Genomic DNA, 14,811 nt, shown 5'->3' on the forward strand with positions numbered 1-14,811 from the left:
CAGGCGGAGGCGCGTCCTCGAGACCTCGGCCTCTCTCGCGGCGGCGCGGCGGGCCGCCAGGCCTGTAGTACCGGCACGACACGGCTAACCGGCTGTAGTGTTGTGCCTGAGCCGAGATGCCGGCACGGTGGCACTACTAGGCACGCGTGGCACGGATAATCTATAGTGTCGTGCCCCATAAAGTCGTGCCGGGTAATGGCAGGGTTAGGCTGCCCGTTTGGCCATCTATATACCTCCTGTTCGTGCCCCTATGTCTCCCAATTTTCACTCTCTCCTTCCCTCATGTGAACCCAGCTAATATAAAGCACAAAAACATCTCTCCAACACCCGCCATTCACTAATCACGTTTCATCAAGTGCCTAACTTAATTTTCTAGCTCTTTGTACGTATTTATCTATTTTAGCATGTTTTGCATATTCCAATCCTATTTATTACCTAGGCTTTTCTGAACCCAATCATATTTCTACCAAAAAGAATTATAGAAATGGAAACTGGAGAGATGTTTTTCCCATATGTTTCCTTCCGCTTTGGCCCTAGTTAGGTATATAAGATAGAAAAGACCTCAGTTGAGCTTGTCACACACTTAGCCACTAGTAGAGAGCCTGTAGGGACCTCAACCGGTCTCTCTGTTGTTCTTTGTCATGTAATCACGGTATTTACTCTTTGCTAGTTTGCTTATAGACTAGCCATACGATAATTACTCTTTGCTAGTTTGCTATAAACCTATAGCCATCCACCACTGTGCAACTTACACGATGCATGAGATTTATCTCTTTTGGGGAACAACCCGAGAATAGTGGACAGTTCGGTGTGTGCTACTGCCTACCGGGCCATCTGATATTAGCAATCCTAGAATATCGGACCATCATATATTGACAGGGTGCACCATAAGATTCTCGATCTATTTTGTGATTTGAGTATTGTGTGACCACATTTTTGCACAAAACAAGTACATGCCTGTTTGGTTCCCTACCTTCGCTCTGGCCAGCTCCACAGGGCCAAGTTGAATATGTTTAGTTGCCTGGACATGCCCGGAAGAACGTGGGAGCAAGTCGTTTTCTAGGGGCCAGGCTCGCTGCTCGATTCCCGTCACCTCCAGCGCTCGACTTTGCTCGCCTCCGCTCGTCCCCGGTGGCCCTCCCTGCAATCCCTTCTTCCGCATCCTCCGTCCACACCACCGGCCACCGGAGTAGACCAAGCCCCTCGCTCGCCTCGTGCTCCCTCCGCTCTGGGCCGCCGTGACAGAGCGTGCCGCGCCATGGACGCGGTCGAAGCAAGAGAGTTCGCTGGCGCTCGCCCACGCCGCGCTCACGCCATCTCAGCGCCGTGGCCACCCTCCTCCACCTCCCTGCGTCAGCGACGTCCCCGGACTTGTCGCTGCACATCAGCCTGCCAAGCAGCGCAGCGGGTTCCAGGCCGTCGAGGGGGCGCGCCGCCGTGGGGGTAGCGGGAGGATGCGCTTCCACCGGCAGCGCGGTCCTCTGCTTTCCATTCTTTCCCGGGAGAGCAAAATCTGTGTCGTTGCTTGGAGTAGCGGAAGGTCTCGTGGGATTGCATGCTGATATGCTTCCTTGACTCCCCGGTGTTGCCTGATTGGAGTTGAGTGTAATTCTCTGGATTCCTGATCGGTTTTAGATTTGGATGCCCTATGCTCCGGCAGTTTCCATGTATGAAGTGAAAGTCTGGGGGAGCAGGAGCACGCGGACGCGCCGCCGTGGGGGAGCTGGAGGACGCACCGCCGTGGGTGTGGGTGGGGGTGGGGGGGGCAAGAGCACGCGGACGCGTTGTCGTGGCGACACCAGCCGCGGACACCGAGCAGGAGGCTGGTAGTATGCATTTTTTTGTAGTTGTATTGTATGGTTGATTCATTCTCTATCTCTCCCCTCGCTGCTCGGGTGTGAGACCTCCTTTGCCATAGGTAGGGCAGCTCTTGAGCCTGAACCCCTGGCAGTCAAAGCACCTGCAGGATGGAGATGGAATTCAACTCAATTTCTATCTGGTTCTTATATATAAATGTATATATGGCCAACGGGCGCCGTGCCTCATGGGCCGTGCCTCGTAGGGCTATGGGCTTGGCCTTCGGCCCAGGCATGGTGAAGGGTCGAGATGGCGACTAGAGGGGGGGTGAATAGTCTTTTCTAAAACTTAATCGCGTCGGCTAACCGATACAAATGCGGAATTAAAACTATCGGTCTAGCCAAGACTATACCCCACTATATATGTTCACTAGCACCTTGCAAAGATAATAATTATGCAACAAAGGTGCCGGGCTGGCTAGAGCTCTCCTAAACAATTCTAGGAGCAAGGTTACACAAACCTATGCCACTAGTACTTTAAGCGACAAGGGAGCTCCTACACATGCTTATAAGCAAAAGCACAAAGCTAACGATGCTCACTAGCAATGCTCAATAACAAGGCAACCAATGCCTAATTAGAGAGCGCAAATACTTAGCTACACAAACTAAGCAATGTGACTAACAAGGTTACTAAAACCAAATTAGCCACGCAAGGGAGCTACTTCTATGCTACACAAGTAAGAAGGTAATTAGTAAGCTACACAAGCTATCTAATTACAAGAGCAACTACACAAGCTTAATATGTATAAAAGTAATTGCAAGCTTGTGTAACGGGGATACAAACCAACGGGAAGACCAAAGGTTGACACAATGATTTTTCTCCCGAGGTTCACGTGTTTGCCAACACGCTAGTCCCCGTTGTGTCGACCGCTCACTTGGTGATTCGGCGGCTAATTAGCATCACCCGCTAAGCCCGCACGTCGGGCGCCGCAAGAACCTACCCCTTGAGTGAGGGTAGCTCAATGACACGCTTTACTAGAGTTGCTCTTCGCGGCTCCCGCGGGGCGAGCACAATGCCCCTCACAAGCACTTCTCCGGAGCACCGCACAAGCTTCTTGCGCGCTTCGACGGAGACCACCACCAAGCCGTCTAGGAGGTGGCAACCTCCAAGAGTAACAAGCACCACCAGCTTGCAGCTCGATCACCTAGTGCCACTCGATGCAACCTCACGATGCAATCGTACTAGAATCGCTCACTCACACAATCGAATGATCACTATCAAGTATATGTGTGATGGAGGGCTCCTAAGCACTCACAAGCATGGACACTAAGTCCCTTGAGGTGCTCCACTCCAGCCATGACCGAGTGTACACTTCTATTTATAGCCCCAAGGGCTAAACTAGCCGTTACCCCTTCACTGGGCAACGGTCGGGCCGACTGGACGCTCCGGTCGTGTTGACCGGATGCTGGACCTCAGCGTCCGGTCGCCCGCAGATGGCCACGTGTCCCGGTTCCAACGGTTACTTGACCTGACCAGACGCAACAGCTTCAACTGACCGGACGCTGAACCCCCAGCGTCCGGTCGTTTCCAGTAAGGTACCGACCTCGACCGGACGCGTCCGGTCACACTTGATCGGACGCAGCCAGCGTCCGGTCGCACTCCAGCTACTGCGTCACTGTACGTCAGCCTGACCGGACACAGCCTGCCAGCGTCCGGTGCATTCAGATCCAGCGTCCGGTCAGTTGACCGACGCCAGCATCTTCGCGATCAACTCGTTTTTACTTCTAACTTCTTCACCCTTGCTCCAATATGCTAACCACCAAGAATTTGCATCCGGCTCAATAGAAAATAGGCAACCCTGCAAACATCACCTCCTTTGTAAATGTGCCAACACCACCAAGTGTACACCATCATGTGTATGTGTGTTAGCATTTTCATAATCATTTTCCAAAGGATGTTAGCCACTCAACTTGCCACGCCACTCGATCCTAGCGACAATGCAAAGTTAGATCACTCGAGTGGCACTAGATGACCGATATGCAAACAAGTTTGCCTCTCTTGATAGTACGGCCATCTATCTTAAACCCGGTCATAAACTTCTCTACACACCTATGACCGGTGAAATGAAATGCCCTAGGTTATACCTTTACCTTGCGTATTCCATTCCATCTCCTCCAATGTTGATGCAACACATGCACCAACACGATCAACAATGATATGATCCACTTCATATCATCATATGATCATATTGGTTCATCGATCTTGACTTTACTTGCTCTTCACCGTTGCCATCGTCCATCGGCGCCAAGTCTTGCTCAAGCTTCACCGCCACACGGTCCATCACTCCAAAGCCTTTGACTTACCCTTCACGCTTGCAACCGGTCCATCAAGCCAAGTTTTATCTTGATCTTCTCCACCTTGATCACATGACTCAATGTCATGTCTCATGTGCATTTAAGCTCCTTCATCATCACATGTGTGAGCTTTGCAACATTTCCAAGCCATTTTCACCTTCATGGCATATGTTGCTCACACATATATATCTGTGGACTAATCACCTGTGTATCTCATATAAACACAATTAGTCTACCTAAGTTGTCATTTAATTACCAAAACCAAATAAGGACCTTTCACACGGCTCTATGGGCCGATTTCCGTGCCAGGCCGGCCCGTGAAGCACGACCAGAATCACAGGTCGTGCCAGCCCGTGGCCTGTTACCCTTTGCATTCACAATTTCACAAATAGATAACAATTCACAGTTTATAATTTCATAATTCATACATTCACAGTTCACATCAATACATCATCACAGTTTCTTACATTCACAAAATCAAAGTCCAAAACTTGTCCGATACAGTCACATTTTCATACATTCACATAATCGAAGTCGAAATGTCCGAGTCCAATACATTCACAGATCACAGTTTCATACATTCACAGAATCAAAGTCCAAAGCCGACAGACAACAGAAATAACCAAAATGAGCTGTTTAGTGCAACGCTGCCTCATTAAAAACCTTTCTAGGTAAAACTCACCCTTGTGAGAAACCCTATAAAGAAAAAAAAAGTGCAGCCAGCTCTTAATTAACCATTGTTCAAATGATAGATAAGTCTTTCACAGTCACACACACCCTTTCACAGTCATAGATCACACACACACACACTCAGGAGTCAAGTCTCAACCTCAGTACCTCACTAAGTACTAGGAGCACCACCAGCAGGTCCATCTTCATCAAGGTACAAGTTCTGGAATAAGTCTTCAAGCTCTTGGTTGTCAACAGCATGCTGTTCCCTTTTTTTCTTCTAACTCCCAGTCCTTTAAGCAGGTCAGCATCTCCATAGTCTCAGGTGACAAGCGCTGCTGCCGTTCCTCAATTATCCTACCTGTCAAACTAAAACAAGACTCCGAAGAGATAGTAGATACAGAAACTGATATGATATCTCTAGCAATTATAGACGGGATTGAAAATATTAGCTTGTGGTCACACCACCACAGAAGTAGGTAAAAATCATCCTCATAAGAAGTGACATTGTCACTGTCTAAATAAGCTGATAGCTCAGAAACAGCAGAAGTAGATGAAGATGCAGTGGCAGGGAGAGGGGAAGGACCAACAACACCTGATCAACGGCCAAAGATTCTTCTCCATGCCTGCTTTTTCTTACCTGTATGATGTGATGGTTGTGTAACCCTTTGAGATCTAACTGCACCAAACTTGCTCTCATATTTGTTAAACATTTTATACAATTCAGTTTTGACATCAGCATAGTATGAACTGTACTCAGAACTAGTGTATTCACCAAGTAATTGCAACACATTAAAGAAACCTCTTATCTTAGCTCTAGGATCAAGAATGAATGTATATGAATATAACAGAGGAATGTCCTGCCAATATTTAAGGAACTTAAGCTTCATAGGATATACAATAGCTCTTAGATTATGATCTTTTTCACATGCATACAAATGAGAAGTAATCTCTAGGATGTGGTGCAGAACAAGTGGACTTGTAGGATAATAAACACCAGACAGTACAACAGTGGAGTCATAGAAGAGTTCCAGAAACTCCAATAACTTCTCAGCAAAATACCAATGATTTGTAGTCAACAATTGTGAACCATAATAGAAATTAATGAACACAGAAAAGACATTCTTATATGGAACCAAGTGTTTAAGCATCAGGTAAGTAGAATTCCATCTAACATCTATATCCAAGCCAAACTTTCTAGGTCTAACACCCTTAGCATTACAGTATTCCTTGAACAATGCAATTCTTTGATTAGAGGAATTTAAGAAGTTAATTGTAGTTCTAAAATCTTCTGTGTAAGGTTTCAACCTCTTTAATCTAGATTTTACAATTAGATTAATGATATGACAAGCACAACGTTGATGCACAAGACTGTACTTACGGTTACTAGGATCCAAAGGATCATGACTCAAGTAACAAGCAAATAGAGATGCCAAAGTGTTCATAGCCCTAGCATTAGAAGAAGCATTGTCTAGAGTAACAGAGAAAATCTTATTAATCAGACAATACTTCTCAACCACAGCAGCAATCCTTTCAGCAATGTTTTCACCAGAATGTTTAACCTCAATCAGCCTAAGACCAATAACCCTTTTCTGTAACTCCCAATCAGCATTCACATAGTGAGCAACAACACTAATATAGTCCTCCTTAGTATTATCAGACCAAATGTCTGAAGTCAAAGCAACAGAAGAAGCAGCAGGCAACACAAAATTCTTAAGCTTATCACGGCGTTCAGTAAACAGCTTACCAAGATCTCTAGTGGTGGTCTATCTAGAAACCTTGGCAAACCTAGGGTTATGAGTAAGAACAATGTAATCCTCCCATGCCTGTGACTCACCTATACCTAATGGAAGGTCAAGCCTAGTAATCAACCTACACAACTCAGAGTGAGCAACAGCAGGATTGTAGTTCCAGTTATGCACAAATCCATCAGGATTGTAAGAAAGCCTAGACTGAACCCTAGCAGCATGATCAACCTTTTTCCTACAAGATTTCTAATGCCTAATCAAATGGCCAGTGCCAGCAGAAGATTTAGCACACAATCTACTCTTATATATTTTACAGATAGCAGCAGTTCGAACCTTTTGACTATTCACAGTCTCATAGATTTCATCAAAATCAACCTAGACACCAGATTTATGCTTACCAAGGCATGAGATACCATCTGTGCTGTTGGAGCCGACCGGTGTCCCTCTCGCCGTCGCCGACGGCGCCGGCTCCGCCCCTCCACCACCGTCGCCACCGTCTAGATCGATCGAAGCAGAGCCACTACCGACATCGATACCCAACAACGCAGCAACATTGTCACAGATGTCGTCGTCGTCCTCTGTGAGCAGCCCTGCCGCGATCAGGTCATCGTTGCCGGTGAGTGGATAGACGACATCATCGTCATCCGCCATGGCGACCTTGACCGCGGACGGCTTATCTCCAGCACCGTTCCTCAACGGTGCGCGTTGCCGCCATGCTCGGTCTATGCCACAGGAAGAGGACGACGAGGCATCGGCAACCGACCTGCACGAAGGAGAAAAACAGAGTCAGAGAGATAGAGGTACAGATCCAGAGTCAGTGGAAGAGACACAAGAAGTAGAGAAGACAGATCTAGGGTTAGGGTTAGGGTTAGTGGAGTACCTGCGCAACCGGAGCCTGGTGCCGGAGATGACGAGGGCCACCCAGAGGAGAGAGACCGATTAGAAACGACGGCGGAGGAAGGACGGACGGGAACACAGTCACGAACTCACATAGTTCACCGAGAGTGAGAGAAAGAGAGAGGGAGAAGGGAGGAGAGGGAGGGAGAAGGGAGGAGAGGCGGATCGAGGTCACCGAAGTCAGGGACAACGGACGAGATCAGTAGATCACGAGAGAGAGCTCAGATTCGCCAGATCGTGGATGCGGCCGATGTGGGCGAGAGAGAGAGAGAGAGAGAGAGAGAGAGAGAGAGAGAGCAGAGATTGCGTCGCGGCGAGCCGGCGAGCGAGTGGGGATTAGGGTTAGGGTTGGGAGCGGACTGCGGAGCCGGCCGCCGGCGAGGCGACTGGGCGAGCGGGGCTCGGCTGCGCCGCGGCGAGCGAGTGAGGAACTGGGGATTAGGGTTAGGGTTGAGAGCGAAGAGCGGAGCGGACGAGGAGGCGAGGCGTCTGCTGACCGTGAAGCGGGCGAGGAGAGTGGAGAGGTGAGGAGGCGAGGCGGTTGGGCGAGCCGCTTATATGCGGGGGCAGGGCGCGGCGCGGGGGGGGGGGGGAGGGGGGGGGCTGGCAGGCCGGGCCACTAGCGGGCCGTGCCGTGCCGGCCCACGTGCCTAGGGTAAGGCCCAGGCACGGCCTGCTCCTCTGGGCCGGGCCCGCTAGCCTCCGTGTCGGGCCGTGCTTGGGCCGGGCCAAAAAAACGGGCCTTGGGCCGGGCCGACGTGCTCGGGCTGCATGGCCAACTATGTATAAATGGCCCCTAGTACTAGTAGTAGCAGGTAGCTATTGCAATGTAACATGATATCTAAAAAACCTACTTCCATCTCTCGAAAATGTTGCCGTTCTTCTTGTTCTTGCCGGTGCCCTGCATCGTTTCATTTCAGTATGTAAATGTCTGTGACTGTGTGTTGCAAAAAAACAAATGATGCTACTCCAGCATGTATCCATCTGACAGTCTGGTGGTGGATGGATGGTTCACCATGCATCTATCATACCTTGCACCCTGTGCATTCTACTGCGCCCTTTCCCCTACATGTCTTGCAGGCTGCTGCAGACACCTGCAGAAAGAAAGAACAAGCGAGGTTTCAGACAAGTAGCATGTACTATGTATAACTGAATTTTTTTTTCGAACAATATGTATAACTGAATTGGTTGGATCCGAAGAAGAACAACTAGTGTTGTGACTTGTAAGGCATACATACCGTCAGCCTGCGGGCTCCACGGCCGGATGCCGTCACTGGCGTCGTCCTCCAGCTGCGGCGGCGATCCCCAGCACTACTGAATGCCGCTGCTGCACATGTCCTGCACCTCAAGCCGGTGACCAAGCTGCAGCAGCTGCTGCTGCCAGTGGCCATGGCAAGCTCCATGACAGCTAACCTCAACGTGGACGACTAGCTCCTCCTCTTTGGCCTGCCGTCTGCGAATCAAATGAAGATGGTGCAACCTTTTCCTGCAGCAAGGCAGGCAGGCAGCACTGTATCCGCCAGCCCTCCTCTCCTCTCCTCTCCTCTCCTCTGGCTCTGATGAATGATGAAGAAGAAAAAACCATGCAAGGAAGGAAGAAGTCGAGTGGTGCGGAACTTTTGTAGCCACAGAATCAAATTTGCGTTCAAAAATAGTTGGTTTTCTATCTCTTGTCTGTGTGTGTCTGTATTCAGCATTTTATTTTCCTTTTATTTTATCAGGTCCCTCTGCTCTGCTGGGAGTTCGTATGGTCACAATGACCCTGTTCGTTAAAAGAAATTTGGAACAAATATGTGACAGAGTGAACAGTGTTCTTCAGCCGGGAACAGTAGAATCCGGCTGAAAAACCAACCAGCCGAACGCAGGGATAGGCCCCCCTTCCCTCCCTCCCTGGAAAAACCGGTAGGCGCCAAAGGGCCTAGCCCCCCCCCCCCCACCACACACACACCCACAAAAAAAAAAGGGCCCAAAACCCTAGCGCGCGGCGCGGCTAATTCCCGGCCCCGCAATCCTCTCACCCCCGCGCCGCATCTTTTACGGCCGCGTCGGCGCCGCCACCGAGCCTGTCTTGTCGCTCCTCCCTCCTCCTTCCTCCCGCCCGCGCGCCATCGTCGCAGCCGCTGAGGAGACTGTCTCACCCAGCATTATCGATTCCTCAAATCCAGCCAAATATACCCAGCCGCCGCCGCCGCGCTTTGTGACTCTTCCCAATCCCGTCTCCCAACCCCGTCGCCGTGATCCTTCCACAACCATGACGATGGTCCCCCTGGACCCCTCGTCCAAGCCCACGTCGCAGCGTCGCATCGCGGAGGGCGACACGGTCGTGGTGTACGAGCGCCACGACGCGATGCGCGCCGTCGCGGTTCGCGCCGGCGGCGTGCTCCAGAACCGGTTCGGCGTCTTCCGCCACGACGACTGGATCGGCCGCCCCTTCGGATCCAAGGTATTCGGCGGCGGCGGAGGTAGTAGTAAGGGCGGCGGAGGCGGAGGCAAGGCGGGCGGTGGTGGGTTCGTGCACCTCCTGGCGCCCACCCCGGAGCTCTGGACTCTGGTGCTCAGCCACCGCACCCAGATCGTTTACATCGCCGACATCAGCCTCGTCGTCGCCTACCTCGAGCTTGTACCTGGTTGCGTTGTGCTCGAGTCTGGTACGGGTAGCGGGTCGCTCACCACTTCGCTGGCACGCGCCGTCGCGCCGCATGGCCAAGTCCACACCTTTGATTTCCACGAGCAGAGGGCCGCCTCAGCTAGGTAACGATAAGCTATAATATAATCACTCTGATTTCTTTCCTTTTTGTGATCAAGGCTTTTAACTTGTGTGAAACATCTTAGCCTCTAATTAGGATACATGAGATTTTCGACAACAGCAAAATCCATGCTTCAACATTGAAATCCCTGCAGTACAATTAGTTATTTATCACCTCAAAGATGCATACCGCCGTCCATTAAATGCCTCTATAGTACATGGACATGTAGAACTTGGATCATAGCATGTGGTTATAGTAAACAAAGATTTCGTAACCTGTGCCTTTGCAGCACGTATAAGAGTTAGTGATCCAGCATTTCGCAGCTGTGTTCGAAATGAGATAGAAGACGCAAAACACAAGATACAGGAATGCCATTTCGTTAGAAGCATTTTAAGGATATAGATATGGTGAAGTGCAGCTTATACATGTAGGAAAATTTACTCAAGTGAGGATGCAACAGCAATTTCAGGCCGCACTCTTTCTTTGGGTGGATAGATATCTATGTTAACTCTAGAAATATAGGTGAGAAAGCTTCTGTTTTAGAAAGAACAGGTTTTTCAAGGAATATCATGGATTTTTACTTTTTAGTTATTATTTGTGCAATTATAGTTTCAATGTCCTCTGGTAAACAGGGAAGACTTTGAGAAGAATGGCTTGAGCAGCCTCATCACAGTCAATGTGAGGGATGTACAAGGGGAAGGATTCCCAGAGGAACATTGTGGTGCTGCTGATGCTGTCTTCCTGGACTTGCCCCAGCCTTGGCTTGCAATACCATCTGTTGGGTTGATGTTAAAGAAAGACGGTGTTCTATGCTCGTTTTCGCCTTGTATTGAGCAAGTGCAGCGTGCTTGTGAAGCCATGAAAACATCTTTCACAGGTATGGTAGATTCTTTTACTTTGCTTCATCTAGATAGAATTGATAATGTTTCTTACTTCCGTAAAACATGTTTCAGCCTAACTGCAGTCTTGTTTCATGAGCATAAATAAATAAAATTTGTGTCCAACAGTACGTGATTTCATATCATTTTCAAGTGTCCTGAATGGACTACATAATAGGTTCTCCCAAGTCATATTGTATACATTTACCTTACAGAGTCTTTAACTTATGTTGGTACTAATCGTGGATCTTTTATATGGAACTCCAACACCTTGCCGTCATTGGAGGCCAGGGTATTTCACATGCTTTCACATTGCCTTGCTCAAGGGGCTAACAAAAATGAACTGTGTTTCACAGATGTTAGAACCTTTGAGATTCTTCTTCGCAATTATGAAGTACGCGACGTTGCTCTGAAGAGTGTCACCTCGGACGAGGCATGTGTGGGGCCTCTACCGCAGAAAAGAAGAATGTTGACAACCCCAGGTGAAAACACAGACTGCTCACAAAGGAGTTCCTCCATTTTGGTTAGGCCATGCAGCAGTGCTAAAGGGCACACTGGGTACTTAACCTTTGCAAGCCTTTGCGTGTAATAGGCAAACAGAATCATAAGATAGGTGAGTGTAAGGATTAGCTGATGACAAAAGTTGATAGGAAATCACACTCCATTTTTTAGCACATTTGTAGACTGTATGCTTTGATAAGTTGTTATATGCCTACTGAAGATCCAGGTATGGCTGAATGCTGTTGTTTCATCTGTGCAAGGTTTGTGCTCTCTGTAACTTTATCGTTTCTCTTTTCTGAGAACACTGAAAATTTGCGAGTCACAGAATCATTCCTTTTTTTTTTCTTTTCCTTTCTTTCCATCTCTCGAAAATGTTGCCGTTCTGCGTGTTCTTGCCGGTGCCCTGCATCATTCGGACACCCATCGTTTCATTTCAGTATATATATATATCAGTGACTGTGTGTTGCGAGGGCAGAGAATACATATATATTCATCATCTGGGTCTTCAAAAATATCCGTCCATCTTTGACAGTCTGATGGATGGTTCAGCATGCATCATACCTTGCACCCTGGGTATTCTTTTCTACTGCTCCCTTTCCTTTACGCGTCTTGCAGGCTGCAGAAACCTTCAGAAAGAACAAAGAGAATTCAGAGAAGTACGTAGACACTAGCCAGTGAATGGATATCTGCGTGCTGTAAAAAGTCTGTACCGGTTCCGTCAAAGTTGAGAGCACAACTGAACTGGATTCAGAGAACAACGTACAACTAGTCGATGTGACGGTGAGGGCAGTCCTAGTCACAGACGGGCCTCAACTTCATCACAGACGGGGATTCACAGATAGACTTCCCTTCCCTCCCTGGATCCACGTCGACTTCTCTCTCTGCATGTTTGGCCATGACTGACTGTGATGGAGATTCTTCTCTGTAAGAAAGCAATTTGGGAAGAATGACCATGGCTTGTATTACAATCTGTTGAGATACATATACAGGGGTGAGAGCAGAGGCCAGCGGCTCATGAGTACATGCAGATCCTACAAAGGAGGAGGACTGGCCGTTACACAAATGAAAGATGCAGAGCTACTCTAGCTATCCTATACATGTTTGTTTACCCCCCCCCCCCTCCCCCCCCCCCCCCCCCCCCGCGCAGTTTGAGCATCGGTTGTCCGAATACACAAGCTGGACTTGAACTCTGTAAACAGTGGCGTTGGCAATCCCTTGGTCATGATGTCAGCTAGCTGATGCCGAGTTGGAATCTGCAAAACTCTGAATTTGCCAAGTGCTACCTTCTCCCTGACAAAGTGAATGTCTAGTTCAATGTGCTTCGTTCGTCGATGATGAACTGGGTTTTGTGATAGATATACAGCTGATACGTTGTCACAATAGATGACAGTAGCCTTCCTGACAGGAACATGAAGTTCTTGAAGTAAGTTTCGTAGCCAGCAGCACTCTGCAGCGGCATTGGCCACCGCCCTGTACTCAGCTTCCGCACTCGACCGGGAGACTGTCGGTTGTCTCTTTGATGACCACGAGACAAGCGAGTCCCCAAGGAACACACAATAGCCAGACGTTGATCGCCGGGTGTCCGGACATCCGCCCCAGTCGGCATCAGAGTAGGCTTTTAGTTCGGTTGATGGGGAAGCAGAGATGAAGAGGCCATCACTGATGGAGCCACGAAGATACCTGAGAATCCTTTTGACAAAATTCCAGTGAGCAGCACAAGGAGAGTGCATGTACAGGCAAGCTTGATTGACTGCATAAGCAATGTCCGGTCGCGTAAGTGTCAGGTACTGCAATGCTCCTGTGATGCTTCGATAGAACGATCCGTCGGCGGCCGGTTCACCATCAGCCGCGGACAGCTTCTGCTTGACGTCGACTGGAGTGGTAGTTGGCTTGCAGTTGGACATGCCCGCACGCTCCAAGATGTCCTCCATGTACTGAGCCTGAGAGAGGGAGAAGCCAGAGGCGTCACGTCGAACCTGAACGCCGAGGAAGAAGTGCAGGTCCCCAAGGTCCTTGATGGCGAACTCGCGACAGAGCTGTTGGACGACGTGCCGGAGGAGCGAGGTCGTTGACGCGGTCAGGATGATGTCGTCCACATAGACCAGGATTGCTTGTAGACGAACAACGACGTGTCAGATCCCGTCGAAGTGAAGCCGATGGAGCGGTGGTAGTTGCCCAGGCACTGAAACCACGCCCTAGGTGCTTGTTTGAGTCCGTATAAGGACTTAACAAGAAGACAGACGTGATCAGGATGCAGTGCGTCGACGAACCCAGCCGGTTGATAGCAGTACACCTTCTCAGCCAAGTCGCCGTGGAGGAAGGCGTTCTTGACGTCAAGTTGGTGGACTGGCCACTGTCGTGTGGCTGCGAGATGAAGAACGGTGCGAATCGTGGATGGCTTTACCACCGGTGAGAAGGTCTGGTGGAAATCGACCCCTGGGCGTTGGGAGAACCCATGAACGACCCACCGAGCCTTGCGCCGTTCCAGCGATCCATCCGGATGGAGTTTGTTCTTGAAAATCCACTTGCCGATGATGACGTTGGCATGCGGTGGTCGAGGCACGAGTGTCCAGGTTCCATTGGCCTAGAGGGCGTTGAACTCCTCCTTCATCGCCGTAGCCCACTCGGGATCACGGAGTGCTGCACGTACGAAAGTCGGCGGGGATGTCGGAGAAGAGGTTGTGGCGATGTGCGCGTACTTCGGGTTCGGCATGCGGATGCCGTCGCGTCCGCGGGTGATCATCGGGTGCCGAGGGACCGGGTCCGACGGCGCTGATGCAGCTCGTGGCGATGCCGACGGAAGGACCGAGTCAGTTGGGGCCGATGTGGAGGCCGGACTCGGTCCTGGTTCCATAGATGCTGGGGACGCACTGGTGGACGGGGTCTCAGGCGGTTGAGAACCCGTCGGTGGACTCGGTGCTGGAGCCGCAGGAACCGTGGAAGCGGACCGGACATGTGAACTCGTCGTAGCTTGTGGTGCCCGTGGCTGCCCTTGGTTGTTGGTACGAGGACGCCGTACCATTGGTAGCGGGAGCATATCAGGGATGCACGAGGAATGCCTGTGTGCTAGGACTGAACCTGTTTCAGAAATCTACGCAAACGGAAAGCAGGTTTCGTCGAAGTATACGTGACGAGATATGATAATTCGTTTTGTCTCTAGATTGTAGCATTTGTAGCCACGTTGATCCATGGGATAGCCAAGGAAAACACATCGAACAGA

At 49.8% G+C, this 14,811-nt stretch overlaps 2 protein-coding genes across 2 annotated transcripts; one reads left to right on the top strand and one right to left on the bottom strand.

Moving 5' to 3' along the window:
* Window positions 1-9,425: 9,425 nt before the first annotated feature.
* LOC136481888 (uncharacterized) lies at window positions 9,426-11,810 on the top strand. The gene is made up of 3 exons (XM_066479169.1): window positions 9,426-10,216; window positions 10,845-11,089; window positions 11,447-11,810. Exons 1-3 carry the CDS (start codon window positions 9,717-9,719, stop codon window positions 11,677-11,679), a joined length of 978 nt encoding a protein of 325 aa, XP_066335266.1. The 5' UTR covers window positions 9,426-9,716; the 3' UTR covers window positions 11,680-11,810.
* Window positions 11,811-12,136: 326 nt separating this feature from the next.
* LOC136455892 (uncharacterized mitochondrial protein AtMg00810-like) lies at window positions 12,137-13,522 on the bottom strand. Its single transcript, XM_066455605.1, has 2 exons — window positions 12,953-13,522; window positions 12,137-12,217 (listed from the first exon to the last, which is right to left on the bottom strand). Exons 1-2 carry the CDS (start codon window positions 13,520-13,522, stop codon window positions 12,137-12,139), a joined length of 651 nt encoding a protein of 216 aa, XP_066311702.1.
* Between the last annotated feature and the right edge of the window lie 1,289 nt (window positions 13,523-14,811).

Source organism: Miscanthus floridulus, chromosome 1 (assembly GCF_019320115.1).
Source record: "Miscanthus floridulus cultivar M001 chromosome 1, ASM1932011v1, whole genome shotgun sequence".
Taxonomy (NCBI): Eukaryota; Viridiplantae; Streptophyta; class Magnoliopsida; order Poales; family Poaceae; genus Miscanthus; species Miscanthus floridulus.